The 23,687-nt window shown below is 51.4% G+C and overlaps 8 protein-coding genes across 8 annotated transcripts; 3 read left to right on the top strand and 5 right to left on the bottom strand.

Annotated features, from left to right (window-relative positions):
• Positions 1–466: 466 nt before the first annotated feature.
• On the top strand, positions 467–2,938 carry T069G_10371 (non-SMC mitotic condensation complex subunit 1 domain-containing protein; the record flags this gene model as incomplete). The annotated part of the gene is made up of 4 exons (XM_056177581.1): positions 467–506; positions 580–722; positions 785–2,047; positions 2,093–2,938. 4 exons carry the CDS (start codon positions 467–469, stop codon positions 2,936–2,938), a joined length of 2,292 nt encoding a protein of 763 aa, XP_056023871.1.
• A 644-nt stretch (positions 2,939–3,582) lies between these two features.
• On the bottom strand, positions 3,583–4,739 carry T069G_10372 (RTA1 like protein domain-containing protein; the record flags this gene model as incomplete). Its single annotated transcript, XM_056177582.1, has 3 exons — positions 3,583–3,835; positions 3,899–4,400; positions 4,538–4,739. The coding sequence occupies 3 exons, from the start codon at positions 4,737–4,739 to the stop codon at positions 3,583–3,585; spliced, it is 957 nt and encodes a 318-aa protein (XP_056023872.1).
• Positions 4,740–6,574: 1,835 nt separating this feature from the next.
• On the bottom strand, positions 6,575–7,933 carry T069G_10373 (NAD binding domain of 6-phosphogluconate dehydrogenase domain-containing protein; the record flags this gene model as incomplete). Its single annotated transcript, XM_056177583.1, has 3 exons — positions 6,575–7,297; positions 7,577–7,747; positions 7,829–7,933. 3 exons carry the CDS (start codon positions 7,931–7,933, stop codon positions 6,575–6,577), a joined length of 999 nt encoding a protein of 332 aa, XP_056023873.1.
• Positions 7,934–9,398: 1,465 nt separating this feature from the next.
• On the bottom strand, positions 9,399–10,752 carry T069G_10374 (uncharacterized protein; the record flags this gene model as incomplete). The annotated part of the gene is made up of 3 exons (XM_056177584.1): positions 9,399–9,432; positions 9,491–10,571; positions 10,683–10,752. The coding sequence occupies 3 exons, from the start codon at positions 10,750–10,752 to the stop codon at positions 9,399–9,401; spliced, it is 1,185 nt and encodes a 394-aa protein (XP_056023874.1).
• Positions 10,753–12,323: 1,571 nt separating this feature from the next.
• On the top strand, positions 12,324–13,383 carry T069G_10375 (RHO protein GDP dissociation inhibitor domain-containing protein; the record flags this gene model as incomplete). Its single annotated transcript, XM_056177585.1, has 4 exons — positions 12,324–12,417; positions 12,744–13,063; positions 13,127–13,175; positions 13,238–13,383. 4 exons carry the CDS (start codon positions 12,324–12,326, stop codon positions 13,381–13,383), a joined length of 609 nt encoding a protein of 202 aa, XP_056023875.1.
• A 358-nt stretch (positions 13,384–13,741) lies between these two features.
• Positions 13,742–15,001, bottom strand: T069G_10376 (calcineurin-like phosphoesterase domain-containing protein; the record flags this gene model as incomplete). Its single annotated transcript, XM_056177586.1, has 4 exons — positions 13,742–14,199; positions 14,271–14,525; positions 14,657–14,890; positions 14,986–15,001. The coding sequence occupies 4 exons, from the start codon at positions 14,999–15,001 to the stop codon at positions 13,742–13,744; spliced, it is 963 nt and encodes a 320-aa protein (XP_056023876.1).
• A 1,941-nt stretch (positions 15,002–16,942) lies between these two features.
• T069G_10377 (uncharacterized protein) lies at positions 16,943–18,999 on the top strand (the record flags this gene model as incomplete). Its single annotated transcript, XM_056177587.1, has 4 exons — positions 16,943–17,058; positions 17,166–18,249; positions 18,333–18,931; positions 18,987–18,999. The coding sequence occupies 4 exons, from the start codon at positions 16,943–16,945 to the stop codon at positions 18,997–18,999; spliced, it is 1,812 nt and encodes a 603-aa protein (XP_056023877.1).
• A 2,356-nt stretch (positions 19,000–21,355) lies between these two features.
• T069G_10378 (fungal specific transcription factor domain-containing protein) lies at positions 21,356–23,328 on the bottom strand (the record flags this gene model as incomplete). Its single annotated transcript, XM_056177588.1, has 4 exons — positions 21,356–22,055; positions 22,174–22,449; positions 22,489–22,678; positions 22,755–23,328. The coding sequence occupies 4 exons, from the start codon at positions 23,326–23,328 to the stop codon at positions 21,356–21,358; spliced, it is 1,740 nt and encodes a 579-aa protein (XP_056023878.1).
• Between the last annotated feature and the right edge of the window lie 359 nt (positions 23,329–23,687).

Consider the following 23,687-nt stretch of genomic DNA (forward strand, 5'->3'; position numbering starts at 1 on the left):
TGCCGTGAGTTGTCATGTAAGTGATTTCATAGTGTCTGTGCCAAGACGATGGGTGTTTTTGGTGGTTGTTTTAGCTCCGCCTCTCCAGTTTATGGTTATTGTGCAAACATTTGGACGTAATGAGTGATGATGCATAGATTAATCCAAACTAATCTTAAATAATTATCTTTACATGCAATTTATAACTTATAAAATACTAATTCAGCATTTCAATGTGAGGAACAATAGCATTCATCTTACATCTTCTTTCAATACCAGGAGAAACGCCCGTTTTAGTGAGCTGCGGCACTAAACCCCACCTGGCCAGGGAGCTGCCTCACCACCAAAGCCGCACGTCATCTCTTTCTACGTACCAAATCCTCAATCTTCCTCTCCCAACCCCCACGCGACCAGCCACGAGCCCCATTACGGCCTCAACAACCGCTGCCGAGGGCCATTTCGCCTCGCTCAAACTTGGCCAGAGACAATGGAGTCAATATCAAGAATCTCTGGCCTCTTGGAGGCTGGTGAGCATCCATCAAAGCCCCGCGTCCGCATGATTTGTCTTGGTGAAGCTGACCAGCTCTGTTCGATTCTCAGCAAGGGAACTCACCCTCGATGCCGCCCAGGCCACGCGCGGCGTCCGCACAAGCTCCAAGCTGCTGGACCGTAACCAGATGCGAAAGCTGCTCGACAGCCGCAACGAGAGGGAGGTGCTGGAGGGACTGCGGCGTGTCATAGCGGTGCGTTGTGCCTTTGTCTTGCGCCCATCCAGATCGATTCTAACAAGCTATTGCTTCTTTAGATGATGTACCGTAACCACAAGACCTTGCCCTTCTTTTCATCCGTCGTCAAAAACGTCGCCTCGCCCAATTTCGAAATCAAAAAGCTCGTTTACATCTACCTCATCCACCATGCCGAGCAGGAGCCCGACCTCGCCCTGCTTTCCATCAACACGATCCAAAAGTCGCTCTCCGATACGAACCCTCAGGTCCGAGCTCTCGCACTGAAAACCATGTCTGGCATCCGCGTGCCAGTCATCAGCCAGATTGTGTCGCTTGCCATCAAGAAGGGCGTGGCCGACATGAGCCCTCTGGTGCGCAAGGCCGCTGCTCTTTCGATCCCCAAATGCTACCGGTTGGACCCCAGCCAGTCTCCTCAGCTTCTGGAATATTTAGCAACGCTGTTGGGTGATAAGCAGTACTACGTTGCTGGTGCTGCTGTGTCGGCCTTCTTAGAGATTTGCCCCGAACGGATTGATATGATACACAAGCATTACCGTGGCTTGGTCAAGAAGATTGTGGACATGGACGAATGGAGCCAGCTGGCTACGCTCAAGCTCATGACGTACTATGCACGAAAATGCTTCCCTCGGCGGACTCAACCGGCGGCTACATCCGAAACCGAAACTCCCCAAACGCAGACCCAAAATAACAACAACATCGATGATTTCTACGGAGAGTCAAGCTCTTCCAAGCCCACTACCTACTCAACTTCGGTAGACCCTGATTTGACCCTGCTGCTGAATGGCATCAGGCCTCTTCTGCAGAGTCGAAACTCGGGTGTTGTCGTTGCTGTCACAAGGTGTTACATAGACGTCGGCACTCCAGAATACGTAAAGCACGCTATAGGTCCATTGGTCGCCCTCCTGAGAGGGGCACAGGACATACAGCAAATCGCTTTATACAATATTGTTTCCGTTTGTCTTGTGCGTCCACTTGACTTTGTCAAGTATGCAAGCCACTTTTTGGTCAGATCGACAGATAGCGCACCGATCTGGGAGCTGAAGCTTGAAGTGCTGGCACTCATCTTCCCACACAGCCCGGTCCATGTCAAGAGTCTCATCCTGAAGGAGCTGGAGCACTTTTCGCAAGGATCCAATAAGGCTCTTGTACGCGAAGCAGTCCGAGCCATTGGCCGCTGCGCACAGGCGGATGCAGCCACAGCGCCTAGGTGTTTGAAGCTGCTCCTAAGCCAGATCACCAGCTTAGACGGAACCTTGGCTGCAGAGTCGCTGACGGTCATTCGGCACCTCATCCAGCAGGATGCAGAGGCGCATGCGGGGACGGTAGTGCGCCTAGCGAAGAACCTTGACTCAGCAACCGATCCTCAGGCGAGAGCGACCATTATCTGGTTGGTAGGCGAGTTTTCTGGCCTTAACGGGGAAGACAACATCGCGCCGGACGTTTTTCGCATTCTCCTCAAGGACTTTGCCAGCGAATCGGAGGCTGCAAAGCGCCAGATATTGCTTCTTGGCGCGAAAGTTTATCTTCACCATCTGAATCGTCAAAGCGAAGCAGAAAAGAATAGAGTAGGAGAAGAAGACCCTCCCCTGGAGGTAGAGAAGCACCCCATCGAAAGATTGTGGGACTACGTCCTGCTCCTTGTGAGATATGATGTCTCGTTTGATCTGCGAGACCGAGCCCGCATGTATCGTGCCGTGCTTTCTGTGCCGCAGCTTGCTACGCTGATGCTCCTTGCGCCAAAGCCCGCTCCCCAAGCGCCCAGTCCATCCGAATCGAGAAAAGGATTCCTGTTGGGCTCTTCGACTCTTGTCTTGGCTGGAGGTGGCGGTCTGCATGGCCTCAGGGGATACGAAACACTGCCTGATTGGGTCGAGCCTGGCAAGGAGCCCGATCCACGGTTACGCGAAGCAGAAAAGGACGCTACGGCAGCACGCTATGACAGCGAGAGATCTACGGTATCGGCGGCTGACAAACTTGACGAGATTGTTAGATCGGCACCAGTTAGCAAGTCAAACGGTGCTGGGGAGAGTCTAAGGACGAAGACTTTGGATGATTGGCTGGCTGAAGAGGAGGAGGAGGAAGAGGAGGAAGAGGAAGAGAGTGAAGAGGAAGAAAGCGAGGAGGAAGAGTCCGAGGAGGAAGAAGATGATGAGGAAGAAGAGGAAGAAGACAGTGATGATGACGGAGAAACAGATAGACTAGTCAAGTCATGATGACATGAATGACATGCACATATATGAATATTAGAGAACTCCATATTGAGAGGAGATTATTTACTATACCTAATGTTTGAGTTCGTGTTCCATTTAAGTATAAAGAGAGAAAGAATGCTTCTACCATAGGCGGGGAATCTATATGATATTTTTTTAGGTAACACGACGATGGACAGAACGTCGGATCTTCTGTTGTCTTCATAAAACCAAAAGTGAAAAAAGAAAAAGAAAGATAAGAACGCCAAATCTAAACCAAGATGCAACAAGCAATTTTAAAGACCTTTTCACCACATCCATCCAAAGCAAACAATCGGGCCTCCAGCATACGTCAGAAGGGAAAAGACGCACGAAAATACCACCCCAAGAGGCCAGAGAGGTTGCAAAAAAGTGTCCCGACGCAAGAAGGGGTAAAAAAACCCCAGGCCCAGGAGTCGAACCTGGATCTTCCGCCCCTTATCGAGCTCGGGTCCGCATAATAGACTTTCATGCAATAGGGATTCCCGGGTGTCACCAGCTATGCTACCGTTGCACCAACCTGAGTTTCTTTTCTTTCGTTGTAGTAGGAGTAGTTATGGTTTGACTTATATAGATAGGTAAGTAGGGGTCATTGGTCTGTCTGTGTGTTGTATTTTTTTCTTTTCAACTTAGGCGTTGTCGACCTTGATGCCCTCGCTGGACTTGATACCCTCACTGGATGAGCCGGGCTGCTCCAGCTTAATCTCCTCGGTGGGCTTGGCGGCCTTTTGGACGTCGCGGCGCATTTGGGGGAAGTAGATTCCGGGGTGGTAGAAGGTGAGCAGAAACGTGGCGACGAGGATGAGGGAGCTGTCGAGGACGAGGAAGCTGGGCTGGTCTTGCATGATTTTGTTGCCCCAACCACCAGCCATTTCAGCGATACTATCAAGTAGTTTTGTTAGTATTATGATTTTGTATGAGAGCAAAAAGGGGGGTGTGACATACCGGTAGATGCATCGGATGAGAATGACGACGAAAGCACCGGACATGGCATAGCGGAACTTCTTAAAGTTGGCGTCATGCCAGAGCTTCCATCCATCGGTGCCCTGAGCCTCAGGACGAGCCATGTACTTCCTCACACGAACATAGTAGTCGGTGCTAAGGAAGCCAAAGACGATGAGCACGACGACCTGCAGCGCGACACCGGCGATGATGGCGCGGTTGCCGCTCTCCTGAAGCTTGCGGTTGGTCTTGCCTCCGGCAGCGGCGATGCCGCCTCCGATGGCCTGGACGATGAGGCAGCTCAGGTCGGCGGGGAGGAAGATGATTGGGTACCAGCGCGGGGTGATGCGGGAGACGGACGGGTTGAGGTTGATGGCGATGTGCTTGAGGGTGAGGTAGATGGAGACGCAGATGAAGGTGGGCGCGAGGATGATGGCGCAGATCTGGAGCTCGAAGGCGCCGTTGTTCCAGGGGTTAGAGTGAAGCTGGATGCGACCAATGTAGCCTATGTGAGATGTGTAAGTGAGATGTTCTCATATAGCATTTTGAGATAAAATATATATAAGATATAAATGAAAAATAAAAGAAAAGGGAGTTCGCTAAGAGGTGTATGAAGATGTGGCATGTTTTGATAATACATACCAAGCATTTCCAACAAAAGACCGATGGAGAGGCCGATGGCATACGTATATGTCTTCTTCCATATTCCCAAACCAATAGAAGCCACCGTCAAGATACCAAAAACGATGGCGAAAAAGATGCCGGATCCAAGGTTAGGATAGTAGCCCAGCACCGTAGCCTCGACCGGGCAAGCGGGCGAAATCTCCAGACACTCTCGCGCCATTGTGTGCGAATTGGATTATGCCACCTCTTTCACTCTATCAAGCCTCGTTTTGAGATGGGAGTATTGATTAGTAACCCTGGTTTTTTGTCCCTTCTGTCCTTCTCCCCTATGATTGGGAATATGTGTCGTCGGGTTTCGGAATCCGGAAGCGTCGGGTTCCTTTGGCGGTTTTAGTCTTCTGAACCGTAGAGGATCTGACGATGTTGACAAAAAGGCCGAGAGATTGATAAACAACCAGACGGCAACTTATCCTCCAACAGCAAGGTTGAAAGGGAAAAAAAGAAAAAGAAGGGGAAATGGTGGCAGGCTGGACTGGGGACCAATATTTACGGATTATGCAAACTCACGCATTCTAAACATGGAGTTTGAGCAAAACCCGAAATCCCAACCAGCGAACCCCATCCACTAAGGCCAATCCTTGGCATCCATCCTTCGTCCCCTTGTTTTGCGATCCGTCAGCCTGGCGCTAGAAAAGAGCGGGAAAATACTGTAAAAGGGCAGAAAAAGGTGTCGAGCAACGCCGTGCAATTCGCCCGTTGGCCTGTCCCACACCCCCTGTTACGCGGGGATCCTCTTTTTCGTATCGATGTTCGCTTCCTTTCTCAGGCCCCAGCCCACATGGCAGCGTTGCCTCATCCGAGCAAGGCGGCTGGACAACCTTATTCAGAGAAAATATCGCTATGTGGTTTGCTGGTTCTCTTTCACACCCCCTGGCATGGCTGCAGTATCGTATCGTATCTTGTACACGTACTCCGAACAAGGCACTGAGATAGCGATCAGATTAGGTCGCTCATCCCTCCATCCCAACTCCGAGCCTGCAAATTAATCATATCGTAATCCGTGAAGCATAAACGAAGCTGATCTCCTCAAAAGGATGACTCGAAAAACGCCCGCCCGTGTGACTTTCACGTTCCTGTCAGCATCTTGAATCCGGCTCGCTCGATGCCTAAAATCCCACACTCGTTAACAGACAAATAGAATCCCATCCCCAGCCCGCGCCAACAAAACTCTCGCTCTCTAAAAAAGCAGCCACCCGCCGAGGCGAACAAAGACGCCACCCCGTCCCGTCTCACCAAATCCACAGCCCGCAAAAAAAGGCCAAGAGGCAGGCAAAAGAATGAAATACGCGTGTTTCAAACGAATCGAGGTCGTAAAGCCGCGTTAGCGCTCCCAAGCCCGTAGGAGTTCGGGTTCGGCGTAATTCAATAGTCCACCTATGGCAGCTTGAGGCGGTTGACTAAGCCAGCAGAGCGAGCGGCTCAGCGAGCTTCCGAGACGAGACGGCTCACTTATACGCGTATATGAGGCTGATCCTTTGGAATACGATACGATGGGAAAGGACGCAATGTCCGGCTTAATAATGGGTCGGTTTGCTGCTGGGCGTCCACGTTGATACTGTACGAGTATGTAGGGCGTTTCAAGTTGAGCATTTGGTTACTCAGGTCTATGGCGTCAATATTACGCTTCCGACCACTCTTTGGTGAATATCAAATATGGAGTAAAATTTCCTTCCTACATACAGCAGATTACATCTGCATATCACATGCTGGTGAGATGGGCAATTGCTCCTCACGCAGCCCTACAGCTGACATTTCCGGCCGGGCCATCTATCCGGCCGAAAAGATGAATCAATTCAATCAGATGTGGATTCATAATTGACAAATTATCCTTATCATCAACGCTTTGAATTTACTTGATCTGTCATCTGTCCGTTAGTAGACAATGCAGGGCAAGTAGTACCCCATTCCAGTCCGGCCAATATTAACAGCAGGGTTATCAAGATTATCAGCTCCCTTGACCCAAAAATTAATAATCTATTTCTTTATTTTCTTCCTCTACTCCTCCTTTCCTCCAAGATATCTATACACGACCGAAAAGTCGCGGTCCTTGCAATCTTCACGCTGCGCCGCCTTGTCATACATGTCAAACGCCAATGTCCCCAGCTCCGTCTTAGCCTGCGCCGACTCAGCAGCAACCAGAGCCAGCCTCAGATCCTTTCTCATGAGCGATATGCCAAATCCTCCGCGGTAATCACGGCTGGCAGGCGCCGTCTCGATGACGCCCTTTACGGGGTTGTTGATCTCGCTCGGCCAGCATCTGCCCGTGCTCACATTCAGTACGTTGGCAAGCGTCTTGGGGTCCAGGCCACATCGGATGCCCAGGTTCATGGCCTCGGCTGTCGCAATGTTGTTGAGTGCTAGGAGGTAGTTGTTGGCCAGCTTTGCAGATAGACCGGCACCTTGGTCGCCGCAGTGCAGCACCTTGCGGCCCATTAGGAACAGCGTGGGCTCGACTCGAGGGAGGATGCTGGCATCGGCGCCCAGCATAAACGTCAGTGTGCCTGCTGTGGCGCCGACAACACCGCCTGACATGGGCGCATCGACAAAGGTGCCCTGTCCGGCTTCTGATACGGATTTGGCGACTTGCCGTGATGTTGTCGGGTCGATTGTTGAGCAGTCGATGAAGATTCGGTCCTTCTTTGGGAGTGAGTCTGTGAGGATGGACTCGTAGACGCCTCGAACATGCTGTGGCTCTGGCAGGCAAGTGACGACGGTGTCCTATTTGCCAAGCATGTCAGCGTATGTTCACCCCTCCAAATTTATACATGAAATGAACGAAAGGGTGAATCCTCGGGCAAGTAACAGTAGAGAGTAAGGGCGGTATTCCACAAGATTTGACGTTTCAATTGCAATCATCCGTAGAACCACGGATGTTGGGTGCTCTTCACAATCTAAGCTCAATCCCGATCATAGCCGGGACAGCAAAGATGATCCCTTCGGCATCAACGACAAAACACGTAGCAAGGGACATCACCAACACTCATTAACAAAACTTACAGCCGTCTTAGAAGCGTCGTGCGCGCTCGCCGCAATCTCAACAGCAGCCCCCGATGACGCAGCCTTCATCTCTGCCGAAAGACCCTCCAAAGCCGTCGGGTTGACGTCGAAGATGGAGACCTTGTCTGTAGGCTTCAGCTTGGACTGAAGGTTCTTGGCCATTTGGTAGCCCTATTGAACTCATTGTTAGATATAACCATCCATCTCATATGAAAGCATTCTTAAAAAAAAGCTGAGAAGCATGAATCTCACCATCTGGCCCAAACCGATGAAGGCATAGTTGTCAAGCCTCCTTGATGTACTCGCAAACCCCCTCCTCTGCACTAAGCTCCCCAGACGTGTAGCCGCGACTCTCATATTGGGTAATTGGAAGCAATCAATCTCCTGCCGATAGCTACACAAAAACGAAACAGAAAAGAAAAAGAATGAGAGAGAGAAGCTGCTATAGCCGAGAATGCAGGGTAAAGGTAAAGCTTCCTTCCAATGGCCGAGGAGATCCGACCTAGGACGTGTGGGGGTGGATACATTCCCCCGCGAAAGCCGCACATTGCCGGTGCCAGCCATTTCTGGGGGAATTGGCTACCAGGGTGTTACTTGGGCTGGTGGGTGGTGCAGCCGCTTACTCGGATGTCGACGGTAAGTATTGAGGCGACACCGGAGGAGATGAGCTTACTTACACTTGGTCGGACAAGAGACGTAAGAAGAAGCACTTTAGATGCGATGAAATAGAGGACAGGAGGTCATGACATGGCACTTTAATTGATAGGTATCTGTATATGAATTTATATATGTATGTGTTTATTAACCTTGCAGATTACATTTCCGATAAGCATCAAAGCCGACATAGATAAGCCTATTGGGAAATCATGGGCATTGCGATTTCATTTTAAAATATGGTAGGGATGAGATTGGTACTCGACATGAAACTTACAGAAAGATATCCTTCCCCAGCCTAAGAACTGATCAGATACCGTAACAATATACAGGCAACTACCCGGATTCTCATCGCCATCGTAACTGAACGACATTACCTGCTAGACTTCATATCGGCGCACTGCAGACCTCACCTCAGACCGGCCAGAGTACCACAAATCTCGTCACACACGAGCACCACCATACCTGATGTGAGATTTTCATTTCGTTTTAATTCTGTATTACACTGCCCATCAGCTCAGATTGTCCGTCTCCCTCCCCTCCCTCCATAACTCCAGGTATTCCCCCCCTCCACTCCACCATACATGTGAACCACAGCACTTCATGGACAAGACTCTGACAAAAAAAAAAAGCCAAAATCATCCAACACTCGTCGTCATACTCAGCTCCGAGACAGAACATGGCAAAAAAGCCATCAATGTTTCTTTCTTTCCCTTCTTCTTCCTCCTTCTTGAAAAAAGATTATCATCCCCGCCACAAAAACCCATCGCGTAAACCAGTCACACATCGCGAAATGACTCTAGTAAACCCTTCAGGTTTGCAACGGGGACTGTTAAAAAAATAGGTGCTATGTCCAATGAAAGAGGGAAAATCTCGCACACGCAAAAAGAAAAGAGAGAGAAGAGAGAAGAGAGAGAAGAAAAATAAAGGGCGAGAAATATGTTTCGGTTTTGGGAGGGTAAAACGTCGCCTCCCTGAGTTGTAAAAAGAAAAGATAATCACAGATTAAAAATGACAGAAAGACAAAGGGGAAGGATAATAAAAGCAAAAACCGCGCCATCCCAATCCTCATTCAGCCGCCATAAAAGATCAGTTACTTTCCCTTCAAGGTCAGATTTTACGCAACATAACATAACGACACACACGGCTGCAAGCCTCTTTGTATCATTTATAGGAAGTTTGCAAGCCACGGCACAAGTGCTCTGCGAAACGGTTAGTACATCGAACTGCAAAATAGGGGGATGTTAAGAGAAAACGTACCCAACTGCAACTGTTGCGCCAATGCCAAACAATGCCCTCTTCTGTATCCTGCCCTTGCGGACCTCGACTTCGGTCTTGATCTTCTTTGAGCGGGGCGCTTCCTCAGTCTTGTCGCCTTCGGCAGCCTCGTCGTCCTCTTCGCCGGTGTCGGTGGCCTTCCGCTTGTTCTTTGGCGTGCTCTTGGGGGTGGGCTTGTTCTGAGCCCCTTCCTCCTCTTCAGCGGCTTCCTCCTCTGCCTTCTCGGCCTCTTCCTTGTCCTTCTCAACCATGGCCTTGGCGGTAGCCATCATCTCCGCAATCTGCTCAGGACTCGGGGGCTGGCCCGCCGTGAATGGGAGGGCATCTGTCTTGCTGCTAACCTCAGCCTTGGCAATGGCGGGCTCAAAGTCAGTTGACTTTAAGGCGGACTCCTCCGCCTCCTCCGTGATCTCGCTCGGGGCCGGTGTGATCTCGGCAGCCTCGGCCTTGGATCTGGTGTTGCGCTTTCGACGAGGAGAAGCAGTTGTGCGTCTGGTGGCACTGGTCTTGGTTGGGCTGGCCGAACGACGGCCGCGAGTTCGGGTCGTCGGAGTAGTGGCCGGGCTCAACTGCGTGGGCGCCTTGAGACGATCGAACTTGGGTGGCGCAGTGATGGTCTTGGGCGAGGCATCAGCCGGCTGGGTGGTGGAAATCTTTGCGGAATCCAGCAGGGCCTGGATCCAGATGCTAATGTTGTACTCTTCGGCGAGGGCCAGGGCGGCTTCCGGGGGGATCCAGATGTTGCCAGCCGTCTCTTCGGGGCTCGTGGTGGGCTGAGCCTTGATGAACTTACGCTCTGCCTCCTCCTCCGCGGCAGCCGCGTAGGGAAAGGTGGCCTTGAACATGCCCGTCGCCGAGATGTAGCCATCAAAGCTGCGGCGCATCAAAAAGTAGCTGTTGGGGCTAGACTTGAAAATGCCAGACACGATGCCCTTGGGCAGGGGCGCGCGCAGATGTGCGTAGTCGAAGAAGCCCAAGGCACCGGCCTCGGCCTCATCGCTGCCCACCATCTTGGGCGTCAGCTTGGTCTGGCCGAGACGGCGGCGCGACACGAGTTCCGAGTCTGCAGCATTCCGCGTCAGTGGTGATTCGGGCGCATTGGCGACAGTGCAGAGCGCAAAAGGGTGACCAAGTCGCTGAAAAAGAATCAATGATGGAAAGGCAATTTACTTACACGGAGGGACATCGTCGATGAGCAGCGGATTCCGCTTGGCCGGCAGCGATCTTCCTGCAGCGGGGGCCATTGTGTGATTTCCTCTTTGGGGCGTGCAAGGAAACAGATAAGGCTTATGTGTCGCGGCGCAAAGCGTGTCGATGGAGCCAGTCGAAACCGAAAAGCAACTCCTTACAGGCGACTAGAGGCGGCGCAAGACAATTAGGCGCGCGGAAACGGATAGTTTGGGTCGCAGAGGCGGCGAGTCTTTGTGGTTCGCGCACGAACGAGCTTCGCATGCAAAAACAACGAATTTCTGGCGATGGGCGGCGCGTCGGGCTTAAACAAGGCCAATGCACCGCAGAAAAAAGCGGACAAGATGATGCGGTCTCGACCGGGAAGCGCCTGGGCGACGGGCCTTGACGAGAAACGCAGCAGACGAGGCCTGGAAGGGAGATTGTGCTGTGCTTTCGGCGGGCTAGCAAATGAAAAAGGGTGAAGAGAAAGATTCACTCGCGATGGTGGGCGAAGAGTCGCGCAAATTGCTGGGAGCGCCTGATGTGGCCTGGTCTTTGCGGAGGCATATGTACATGGTACCACTTTTTTGCTAGCCGGGTACTTTGCGCTTGCTTCTGCGCTTTTGGCTTTTGGGGGGAACTGAGGAACTGAGGGACCCCCCCAAAGCCCCCGAAGGAGTAGGGCCCTGTAGGGGTCTGGTTCCGTGGTCCCTCTTTGAGAACACGGTAGCGTCGAGTTCGAGCGCCCAACAGACGCAGCCGTTGCCGCTAAAAGGGTCCCAGCCAGCTGCCGAATTCAATTGATCCCTGTTCAAGTGCTAATGGAAACTGGCCTTGGCTGTATGTGGTCAATTGGCGGCTCAACTGCAGTGTAGCATTCTGCCGGCATTGTACAGTAGAGTACGGAGTACGTGCAGCTTGGTACTAACTTAAGGTCAGGTGTTTCCTCAACTGCAAGTACCAGAATCCCCGATTTCTTAGCACCCAGAAGTACTCGTACCCTACACTTATCTGTTCACAACTCAATGGATGGAGGCTTTAACCTCTGACAGCCGGGCCCTAGCGCTCAGCAATAGCTCCGGCTTGCCGCCACATTACCTCCATGGTTACCGATAAATACGGAGTACCGTAAAAAACAACAACAAAACAACACCAAAGAAAAAGTCTGCTGCTAACACGGGCCGTTACTGCGGTACCCCTAATTTCACCGGCGCAATAGCGTGCCCTTGGTGTACCGCGCTAGTGCTTGGCAATAAATCACTTGACAACCCAGCAGAATCCCGTCGACCGTCTACAGGGTTCCATCCAATGCTGCTTGGAGGTCTGCTCCGTATTAGTCTCTAGTGCCCTCCGTTCTATTTTACCCCTTTGCACACTCAGCAACGACGCCCGACCCCTGACCGGACCGGATTACCAGCACCATGTCGTTGATCCAATCATGCATCGCCATAGCCCCGACCCCCACCAGCAACCCGCTGCCCCTCCATGGCTCTGCTATCCCGCCTTCTGACCACTTGACCGACTTGGCTGCTATGTTTTCCAAATCTCTCCTTTCGATCCATCAGCAGTGTGAATAGCATCATCTGGACCTTCTTCCCTTTGTCTGCTCTTTTTCCGGCCGGTTTTCGACCCCCCCGACGTTATAATGGCTTCTCACGATGATGATACCATGCCCGAGGAGACTCAGGGCTACAAGCTCTCTCAGCCTAAGCAGAGCTTGGCCGAGTACAACCAGATGGGTATGTAGCTGTTGGTTAAAAGCTTTCCCTAGGGCAGCACGGACAAAGATGTGTGCAAGTAGAGCTTTGGATTGGTTGCGTTGTATATGTTGGTCGTGAAAGCCGACTGAAACAGATCCGTCAACGCGGATATACTTGATAAGCTTGGGCCTCCTTTCCGACCAACATCTGTTGTTGGGTGTTTGTGTTTGGACGAGAGCTCGTTCTAAAGCTTCCATCTAGAGTCTTTGCTTGACATCTGGCCCGTCCACATTCCTTTCCTTCACGTGCTGTCCCGCCACTGCAGCTGTCGTCCCGTTGTCACCCAACTGACAGTTGTACCCCAGATGCCGGTGATGAGTCCCTCCAGCGATACAAGCAGTCCCTTGGCCTCGGCGGTGGCAAGGACATCTCCGATCCTTCTGACCCCCGAGTCTGCATTATCAAGTCACTCACCATGGACTCGCCCGGCCGCGCTCCCGAAGTGATCAAACTCGAGAGACCAGAAGACCAAGCAAAACTTAAGGAGGGGTTCAAGATCAAGGAGGGAGTCAAATTCACCATGAGCGCCGAGTTCAAGGTCCAGCACGAGATCCTGAGCGGCCTGCACTATGTTCAGGTCATTAAGAAACATGGACTTAAGGTGTCCAAGGACTCAGAAATGATTGTTAGTAATATACCGGTCGTCAATTGGGCTGTTGCAAGATCAAAGCACTAATGACCTATATAGGGAAGCTATGCACCCAACACTGAGAACCAGCAAACCTACGTTAAAAAATGTAAGTGTTCCGCCGTCACGTGAACTGTGAAGATTGGCATTTTGACTTACAACTTCCTACAGTCCATGAGGAGGAGGCTCCCTCTGGAATGCTCGCCCGTGGCAAGTACGACGCCATCTCCAGCTTCGTCGATGATGACAAAAAGAAGCACCTCGAGTTTGAGTGGAAATTCGAAATCGTCAAGGATTGGCCAGAGAACAAGAAATAAGTATTGGAAGCGGACTGCCCTTTTTATTCATTCGTTTAATCATGCCCCTCCTACCTTCCCCATCTCACGACATGAGATATCTGATTATTAAAAACACATCACCATCCACGTGCAAGATGCGAAACCGCGGTTTCCTAATGCACACAAACATTGGATAGCATACATTGGATAGCATACATTTTGAGCAAGCAAAAATAAACAGCATTTCGATGTTGTGACCGTTGCCTTTATGTTTTAGCATAGCCCGCAATTCTATATCATGACAAAGCTCTGTACGACTGGTTGCACTGTACATTGATTGATACATGTTCATGATGACGTCCATACGATCCAACTTTGGCACGTCTTTCTCGCTCTGTTATAAGAAGTAATCGGGGAGCGAATTTCCGTCCGCCGTCTTCTCCATACCCTGCTGCATATCCTTGTGCTGGTCATTCTCCGGTGCCGCTGCAAATACGTTGAAGAACCGCTCGCCCTGCGTATTGACCTCCAGTACACTGGCCATGTTGCCGCACCGGTAGCAATAATTCGGCGCGCTCCACACGGTACTTAGGCGGTCATCGTAGAGCACTTGGAAGCCCTCCTGACAGAGCTGGTGGGCCCGGAGGATGTGTGACATGTTGTTGACGGCCAAGAACTTCTTGACCACCTGCGCGCCAAAGGTATAGCCCGCGCCGCGGGGTGAAAGTGAAAATTCGTCTCGGTCGGGATCCGGGTCGGACCACACGAGATCGGCCATGGGCCCTTCGTGTGGAATTTCTCTGAAGCGATCTATGATTTTGATTTGGTCGATGGAGTGTATAGAGGGCGAGAGACCTGTCGCATTAATGTTGAGCACTTGGATTTATGGTCATAGTGGGGTTGTAAGCTTTGAACCAGGGACCTACCTCCGTGGACGCAGAAAATCTGGTTGTCGATGACGACACTTAGGGTCAAGAAATCGAACATGTCTGTAAAGTAGTGCCACACGTTGGCGTTGCCATATTTGCGCGAGCACTCGGTGTAGAATCCGTACGACTGCGTAACGCCGCGCGACTCGTGGTTACCGCGGATTAGGTGCACGCGTTCGGGGTATCGGAGCTTTAAGCACACGAGTAGCGATATTGTCTCGACGCTGAACATGCCACGATCAACGTAGTCGCCTGCAGGTATTCCAAGACTCTGTCAACACCACAAATTCCACGAGCGAGGAGGCACGCAATAGCATGCGTATGCACATGCATGTGCACTAACGTATGCGCATGTATAGACATTAAATTTGGAGGAGACGGACCTAGGAATAGGTAGTTGGTGTCAGGGCAGTAGCCGCCGATTCTGAATATCTCGATGAGGTCGTAGAACTGGCCGTGGATGTCGCCGACAACGGTGATTGGGGCCTTGACGTGGACGACGTTGCTCTCGCGCATGAGGAGCTCCTTTGTCTTGGCACATACTGCCTCGATGACGGACTCGGCCAGGAGTTCCTTTTTGTAGAGGCGCGAGATGCACTCGTCTAGATCGACGGAGGCTGGATGCCATGATATTGTTAGGCTTACTGTTGTGACCACAGAGAGGAGAGACTGCACAAGGGACATGTGACAGGAAGACAGCAGCCAAACTCACATGGTAACGACGGCATGGCGTTCCCTCACAAAGCATAGATGCCTCTCTCGGCTGGGATATCTTATGACGAAGCGGGCGGTTACACGGGCTGCACCCTTGACGGAATCATCCAGGTAAGAGTCTGCAGGCGATGGTGTTTGGAGGGGCCGTGGCTGGATGCACCAACATGGTCGAGGGGCCCGACGCCTATTTCTCACTTGCAACAGCCTGGATCTGGACGGCGCTCCAGACCAGCAGATGAAGCAGCTCGATGGTGATGGCGATGTGAATGTGGCCACAAGCAAGAAGCTTGGTTCGCAGCATGCAGGTTCTGGGGATCCGCTAGCTGCAATTAGCTTTTTTGCTGAGAAATTATCCACGCTGTGATCCAGCCCATCCACACCCAATACGTACCAGACATGTACCTCAGGTGCTCTGTTCGAAGCACTTGGACCCAGGAGAGTGGACTGCTACTGTACATGTGCACTACCAGGCACTACAACAACAGCACACTGGGCGCTTCCTCCGCCGCTAGCGCGCTAAACCGTGCAGCAGCTGCAGGTTCCGTAAATCGGGAGATACTTGATGCTGCTAGGAGATCTCTCTCAAGTTCGAAGTACCTCCCGGGGCAGGTATCAGTGGGCAGCCGCCGAGGGTGAAATTGAATCTCCAAAGACCCTACATCATACCTGAGACAACGCATCACACCTACTAAGTGCCATGTAAGGGGTGATGGGTAATGCCATAGCTACCACTCGGCAGCACTTTACTTGCTCTATTACGGGTATATATTTCTTATCAGCATTTCCCCGCCAAGCACCTCTTCATGTTTCTCGCCTAATCTAAGACGATTCATCGCCGGCTGCCTGTTTCGTCGCACTGTCGATTTGTGAGATGCGAGTCGATGGATCTCGAGTAACGCGGAAACAAAAGCCACAAGCTCCTAGCCGATACCCTGGCGACGGGATTCCAGAGTTTTGACCGCTACTAGGTTTATCAGCTGTCTACTAGGTACGCAAGTGCTTGCACAAGTCAATAGATCTGCTATCGAACCAAATGGTGTCGATGATAATTAACGAATCAACGCAGCAGCCAAGCCCTTACTTCAAAGCTGAATCCCCTCATGGGTGCATGAATCTACCGAGTTGCCAGGGCATATCTGCACTATAATTTTCAGCCACTTTTGTGTAGGTTCACCGCCACAGGAGTCTCTCAGCCCAAAGGTTTCAACTCGACTCGGCAACGCTTGTTTACTCTTCTTCCTCCTTCGCCAAACATCAACACCTCCAATATAAACCCTTTCATACGCATCTGTGCTACCCTTCTCACAGGCTCCTGCGAGACTTCAATATCCGACTCTGATCAAACCAAAGCGCTTCTCTCTCCGTCCATTTCCATCTCTCCCGATATCACTGCGGCTAAAACTCGGGGCTGCCCAGCTGAGACAGTTGCAAGCTTGGTGGCCTGTGCGCAGCCTCACGTGGCGGCTGATTCAACGCGACTTGCACTCATCCGTTTGCCAGTCAACCAAATCGCTGGCTCAGCTTCTCTGACCAGGGCTCGTCACTTCTGCATTCTCTCTGTTTTATTTTCTCTAGGATCCCCGGACTGCTCATCTGGTGGATGAGACATTGCTTCATCCATCTCGAAACGGCCTGGGGAGGGGGTTCAGTTTGTAAAGGGGGTTATCGCTTCTAGGCCGTCTTATCCCAGCAAGGTATGCCTCACTTGCGCCTTGTGTGATGTGACGATTCTGATGTGGTTGATGTTCAAGGTGACGGGGACTTTTCTTCCCTCTTTTCTTTTTTCGAGGGCACTTGACGGGGAAAAGTGAGAACGCCCATTTCCTTGTTTCAAATCATCGCCCAGTCACCAACCATCAACTCCCTCAACCATCGTCGGCGCCATCGTCAATTCTCTTCCTCACAGCCCGATCTATTCCTTGTCTTGAAACTTGTCGTTTTTCATCGTCACAGAGATGGCTGAGTCTGCGCATGCTCACACGGGCCCCTCTGACGACTCGCCGTGCTACAACTGCGGCGCCAAAGGCCACTGGGTTGTTGCTTGTCCAGAGCCGACAAGAAAGACTCCTGCGTAAGCCTCTGCTCTTCCTCTTGCTCAACTTCGCTTGCCTAGCCCTGATGTTGCCCATATTATTTTGTCTCTCCTGATGTATTTCTAACTCGTATTCAACTCTGTAGTGGCCTTGCCAACGCTTGGAGGAACGCTCCAAACGCTCCGAATGCTGGCCATGGTAATCATCGGCAGCATCATGGAGGGAATCCAAAAAGGATGAACAAGGGGCCCATCATCACCAAATATGCACCACCACCTCCTCCTCCGCCGCCGCCGCCTCACCCTTCGTCTCTGAGCCATGGCACAGCTCCTTATCCGCCACTGCCGCCTGGACCTCCATATCCTCAGCAGAACCCTCAATTCCAGAGCCCTTATGCTCATTACCAGCCTGCTGCGCACTACCCAACTGGATATGGTCCAACCTATCCATCGCAGCAGTATCATCAGCCGCCTTATGGTGCAGCCCCTGCAGCCCCAGCGGGTTACGCAGCTCATCCTCCTGGGCCGCCAGCACCACAGCCACCGGCACCGTATCCTGCGGCGTATGCCTCATACCCGCCTGCTGGGCCATCCAGCGCGCCTGGTTACCCGCCCCAGACGACTTACACTCAGTCTTATTCGCAGCCACCATACGGACTGCCCCCAGTTCCTTACTCTGCCCAGAGCGGGCCTGCACACTTTCCACCTCCGCCCAAGCCGCCGCATGTTTCTCGTTCTCATTCTGGTTTGAACCAGCCCGCTCCTGTTCATCATTCTCTTCCGCCGAAGCCCCCCAGAAGCGTCCATACGCAGCAAGAGCCTCACCGAGATCATAGGAACAGACGGAAACATGATCGTCAAAACAAAAACCGTGATCATAGACGCCGGGATCAAGGCTCCCGTCATCGCTCCTCGCAACAGAAGATGCAGAATAAGGCCAACCGTTCTAACCGTGGTAATCGTTCTAATCGCTCTAGCTCAGCTATTAGATCCTCCCAGAAAGCATCGGCCTCGACTACCGCGGAACTGGCTAAAACTGGCCCACTATCATCAATAGAGGACCTTGAAAAGAGCGCCAAATTCGGATCTGAAGCCTCAAAAGAGGACTTCCCTGAAGACTCGGCTGCGACCGAGATACCGAATGCGCAGTCGTATCAACACGAGGATGACATGCTCCCTCAGCTGGCTTCTGCTGAGCTTGACGAGGATTCCGAAACTGCCGATTCTGAGGTATGTAAACCTGCTCTTTGATAATGGCTCTAAGTATCTTGCCTTGCTGCCAGACTAGATTGCTAAGTAACGTATTTTCATAGTCTGGGGAGTCTACGGATAATAATGAAGGTGAACCTCCTCGGGCGGTCCTATCCAATGATGAGGCAGAATCAGCACGGGATGACGAACGAGGACTTTCTCAGAACACTCATCATCATGGAAAAGACGAAGCCTCATCTCCCAGTATGGCTCTTGACACGCCTCATCTTAATGGAAAGCATAAGCGCAGAGATGACGAGTCAGAGGACGAACGTCAACCAAAGAAGTCAAAAGCTTCAGCATCGCTTGCACATGATCCAAACGACGCTGAAGATGACAACCAGACACAAGCGCAATACGGTACCGGATCAGCAGTCCAAGGCAACGATGCACCAATTGTGGAAGAAGAGGATGAACCTGTCCTGCCCCCACTGGAGCCTGAATCTCGGTCACGGTCAAAGGAGCGCCATCAAGGCCCAAAATCTAGGAATTCGTCGGTCTCTAGCCGATCATCCGACTTGAACTCACTGGAAGCTGAGCTTCTGGGGCGACCTGCTAAGCAGAGGTCCCCCGACGACATTGGTGTCCACCAACGGCAGGATCGTGTGACTTTGCCTAAGATGCAACGCCGCCGCCAACGAAATGCGGATTCTGCATACAGGTAAGAAGAATAGATTTCCTTTTGGGATTAACCTGAGTGGCTAACACGCGTCCAGTCGCCGCTGGTGATTTTCCTTGGTGTCATTTTCCTTCCCTCAAAATTCGATTCGCTGCTTATATTCAGGCTCCTTTACAGCCTTCTGAGCCTCACGCCGTCTCCCAGAACTTGCCTGCTTTCAACGCTGCTGTCATGGAGGCCATTTGGCGTGTTTGTGCACCTTGATTATTTTTCTCTTTCTTCTTTTATTTTTCTCTTTTTTTTTTCTCGCATTTCTCTTGAGATGATACGGTTTTATATTCTCTTTGTTATTTCAGGTCCGCATGGCATTGTGGAATTTGCGTCAAAGTTACTGCGACAGGTATATCGCTGGCAGTCATTTCTTTTAGTCTCACGACTACTAAGGGCCCTTATGCATGGCTGGCGTTTTGTTAGAATTCACGAGGTATGCGTGAATAGTTTTCAAATGATTTTTCCCGATATTTGCTTTGCCCAGACACGACGAGTCTTGGATGCTTAGCCATAGACCCAGCTTATCCCTTTGAACCCTACGAGAAGTACAGCACTTGTCTGAACAATGTTTATGGCTCACCAAATTTCTTTGTCTTGACGGTATTCAATGACTTGTGCTCTTTGTCATTCATGCGTGAGACTTTTATTCCTTGTCCAATCCAGCTTCTTGTAGCTATTGTTGAAGATGAGAGAGTATCAGGCTCATTGTCGGAATGCGGCTGGAATGGCATATTTTGCGTGTCGTATCAGATACGCAAGCTGGCCTGTCCCAAAGTACTACCAGCCTTATTTCGTTCTACTAAACCTTTTATTATTGTTGTCATCAGGCACCTAAGCAGGACTAGCCATTTCCTCCTCCCGTTCTTGTTCTGTATTCATCGATATTGCTCACTTTTCTAGCTATTGGTTGAGGCTATAAGCTGCGTAACTGCCATCACAGTAGACATCATGATTTGTGATTCCAAACTTCCTTTTGGTAAGGACGGGTAGCCTGCTTCTGGATATGGGATGGGCTCGAGTGTACTCTCTGGTTGGCTACGCATTATCGTAACTTGGATAGTAAATAAAAGAAGCTAATGCAATCCGGAGACAAAAATCCGCTACAGCATCTGACCCATGGACGCGATATTCACATATTCACATGGGCATAGTACATACATGTAGCTACCTAATGCTACGCTGTTATATCCCTATCGGCTATTTTCAGTCCTCGCACATGCCCAAATGCATGCAGGAAATCAGCAGAAGCCCAACATATTTTTCACCAGACGTCTTTGGCTTACGATATCGGACCTGAAGCTGCTCAACACAGAGGGGAGAAGCTGGCTGTGGGAGCACGGCGTCAAGCGGCTGCACAGTTTGTGATGTGATGCAAGAGATGCTCAAGATGTCACACCGACACAGTAGTGCCATTTTCTTTTCTTATGCAGGCAATCAAATAGAAACATCAGCAAGCTATCAGAATGAATCACGAGACCTCGTGCCTCGATCGGTTCGCAGCGGCAAAAGATGTCGAGGGAGACCTATAAAGGGAATAGGTGGATGTTTCTGGGTTGAAATGCATGGCAGACACCCTTGAAATTTTCTTCACATGCGAGTAGGTAAACTGAGTCGCTGATCGGCACTGCTGCCAAGAATTGGAAGCCTACAGGTCCATTCAATTCTCTAGGGCGGGATTGGAAGCCTGGGGGTGGGCGTTTAGTTGCAGCTGCAGCTATGTGGTTTTAGGGCGATTAGGGGCGTATTCGAGGGCGTGTTTTAGCGCTGCGCGGGAGGGGACGAGGTGCAGTAGCTCCCGCCTGTGCTGCGCCATCGGCCGAGCCCTGCGTCCAACCAATGGGTTTAATATCTTTTGGGGTTCAGCTTGATAGTATGAGTATAGCTTGGAAGCATTGGAACGTGGACGTGACTCGGCTGAGTCGTTGTAGGTGCTTCTGTGTTAGATGTGAGACCTGGGGATGTGCTGCCCGGCAGGAAACTGCCGTAGAATTCTGCTATGGATGTATTGATTTCTTTCATCGAATTTATAGGCACTTAGTTGTCAATCCATGTTATTTGAGCATTGGGAGATATATTCGAGTCTCGTCGTGTTTCAAAGACTGGAGTGATTGTATTACTACTATAGTATTTATATATGCTACTACTATTTTACGGCGTATCAAAGCCAAGCATCTCCAAGATTCAAACTCGCTCCAAGAAACTCCGCTACTAATCAGGCAAAGATAGAAACAAAGAAGAATAACAAAATACACAAGAGCATTGAACAGAAGATACATGTATGAGAGAGCGGTGGCTGCTGTAATAAATGGCAGGTGCCAACACAACTTCACTAGATGGGAAGCAGCCGCCTTAGGTAATGGCATAGGACTACACGTACCGTAGCAAAGACGCAAGCTAGGGCAGAAAAACTCCCGTCTACACAATCAGTGCATCAATTCCCATGCTCTTCAAGCCTTGCAGCCAGTTGACGCCGGCTTCATCTGAGCTTGGATTTGCATCTTGTAGCTCCCAGGCGGCCTTCAGCAGCTCTATCGCCGTGAACAGATAGCCCCAAGGGCACGTCTCCCAGATGCCCAGCAGACGCTTCATCGTCCAAGTGCGCTTTTCTGCATCGCGGGTTTCAGCTCCCGCAATAAAGGTAGGCCACGATGTAGCCTTGTAATACGGATCGTCCACGCTAATCTGGCCCAAGTGTCCCAAGATGTCGCCCACCAGGAACTCGGTGTCTACAGGGCGGACGGCACGCACGAGGGGCAGTGCCTGTAGAATGTATAGACATGCAGCAGACCGATGAGCCGAGGCGATATGGATGCGGCTCTCAATGTCTTGCACCCGAGGATTCTGCCGCAGTTTGTCTGCCCACGCCGGTATATCAAAGGCAAGAGCCTCGTCGATTAGGGCAAGTGCCTCGTCCGCGGCAGACAGGGACCAGTCAGTGCAAGGCGTCTCGTACGAAAGTTTGGAGGCTACCAGGATGATGTGAAGGATCTCCGGCGGACACGAGAGATAGCTGTTGACTTCGACACGCTTCATGACCGGCAGGAGTTCGAAAGCATATCGTGCTATGTTGGTGGCGAGGCTGCCCGACGCAAGCGTTGACCCTAAGATATGATATCTGTGGGTTAGTGAAGCAAAGCGGTGTCAGTTTTGTATTACCCAGTACGCAGAAACCCAAGCTGCAATCTCCTTATTTGGCGAGCCCCAAGGTGAGACAAAAAGTGGTAATTACTCACATAAAACAATCAGCCACCACACAATCACGCAGCATCCTGTTTGGTTCGCTTCCATTGCCTCCTGGAGCGAGCAAAGCAAGGATACTACTGGCACCTTCCAAGTGAGCTCTCCATCCCTTTCCCTCACTCTTTTCCAAGTCTATCAGATCAAATTTGATGAAGAAATGCATGGCAGCAAGGACGACTTCGCTTCCCCCAGGATCCAGGGAGTCAAGTACTTCTTGCAAGTGGCCCATGGCCTTTTGCTTCGCAGTCAAGGCATCGATGAGGGCTTGCCTGGAAACCAGGTCTTTTGATCGTAACTGGGCGAGATACCCTCCGGGGTCACTAAGGCCTGTTGGAATCGCAGTAATAGGACGAAATATGTTGGACCAGTGTATTGCTGAAGTAGCAACAAGAACCTGAAGCAGAAGAGGATGCTTGTTAGTCAACGGGATAAGATCTCTGAAAGGATTGGCTCCTGGCCCATCTCGAGCCACCAAGTCTTTGCAGACGCGATCGGCAACTTTCAAATGCGTTAGTACAATCCCCGCACAATCATCCAGCTAGCCTGGCTGTTTCGGAACTTGGCTGTCTCTTACAGTGTGCTAAATAGTATCTTGAATTGCGATCGAGGTCTTGAAAAAGAGGATCTGTCAAGCTGCCAAGTGCTGGTGGCCTCCACTTTCCATGCTCCAGCACTGCCTCCTGGTTTAGGCTTGAAGCTGCATCCTTCGTTGGCTCCGGTGCAGCCGACATCGTCGAATCGCCTCTCTTGCCTTTTAGTGGCGGCGAGGGGCGACGACCAGACGCCTGCCGGACACCGCCCGGGGTTGGTCTGCGCTCCCTGACCAATGCATCATGTGCTTGATTCTCGGCACCAGAATCGGGGCGACGGCCAGAGACTGGATCCGAAAAGGGTGGGAAGTAGCTGTTGGCGGCTGAAGAGAAGGTTGATGCAGAGCCAGAGCTAAGAGGACCACCAAGGGGCGTCCTGCGGCTTGGTGATGGCTTCAGATTCCCCTGAGCGTCAATCCCCTGAGTCCAGATGAAGACTTTGCCGTATCCAAGGCACTCCTGCCCTGAGACCGCACATTTGTGGCACGTCGGCCACGAGCGGTCGCAGCGCAGTCGTCGACGGCGGCAGTTGTGACACGGTTTGCTGTTGCTTGGCATATACGCCGAGCTTTGTGCGGTCCGGTGACGGAAACTGTGCGTGTTTCCCCAGGGGATTCTGATACACAGCGGATGTCCGGCCTCAGTCTCTCGCGTCTTGTCGGTCTAGCAACGCTCTAGTGACGCGCAACCAGGCCGGCATACGACAGCAGCGGCGGAGAGTCGATCGCTGAGCGGGCCTCTTTCACTCCTCTGGGAGTATGAGCATGGTGAGAATCTCGGACCTTTTGCTAAGTTTTTTTTCCTTCCCCCTTTCGGTGGTAAGCTCACAACGCACGTGCGTCGAAGGATAGCGTCAAAACTACTAGAGATGATGCCTGAAAAGCTCCATCATGGAGAACCAGTCTTGAGAACGACCA

Source organism: Trichoderma breve, assembly GCF_028502605.1.
Source record: "Trichoderma breve strain T069 chromosome 7 map unlocalized scaffold00007, whole genome shotgun sequence".
Taxonomy (NCBI): Eukaryota; Fungi; Ascomycota; class Sordariomycetes; order Hypocreales; family Hypocreaceae; genus Trichoderma; species Trichoderma breve.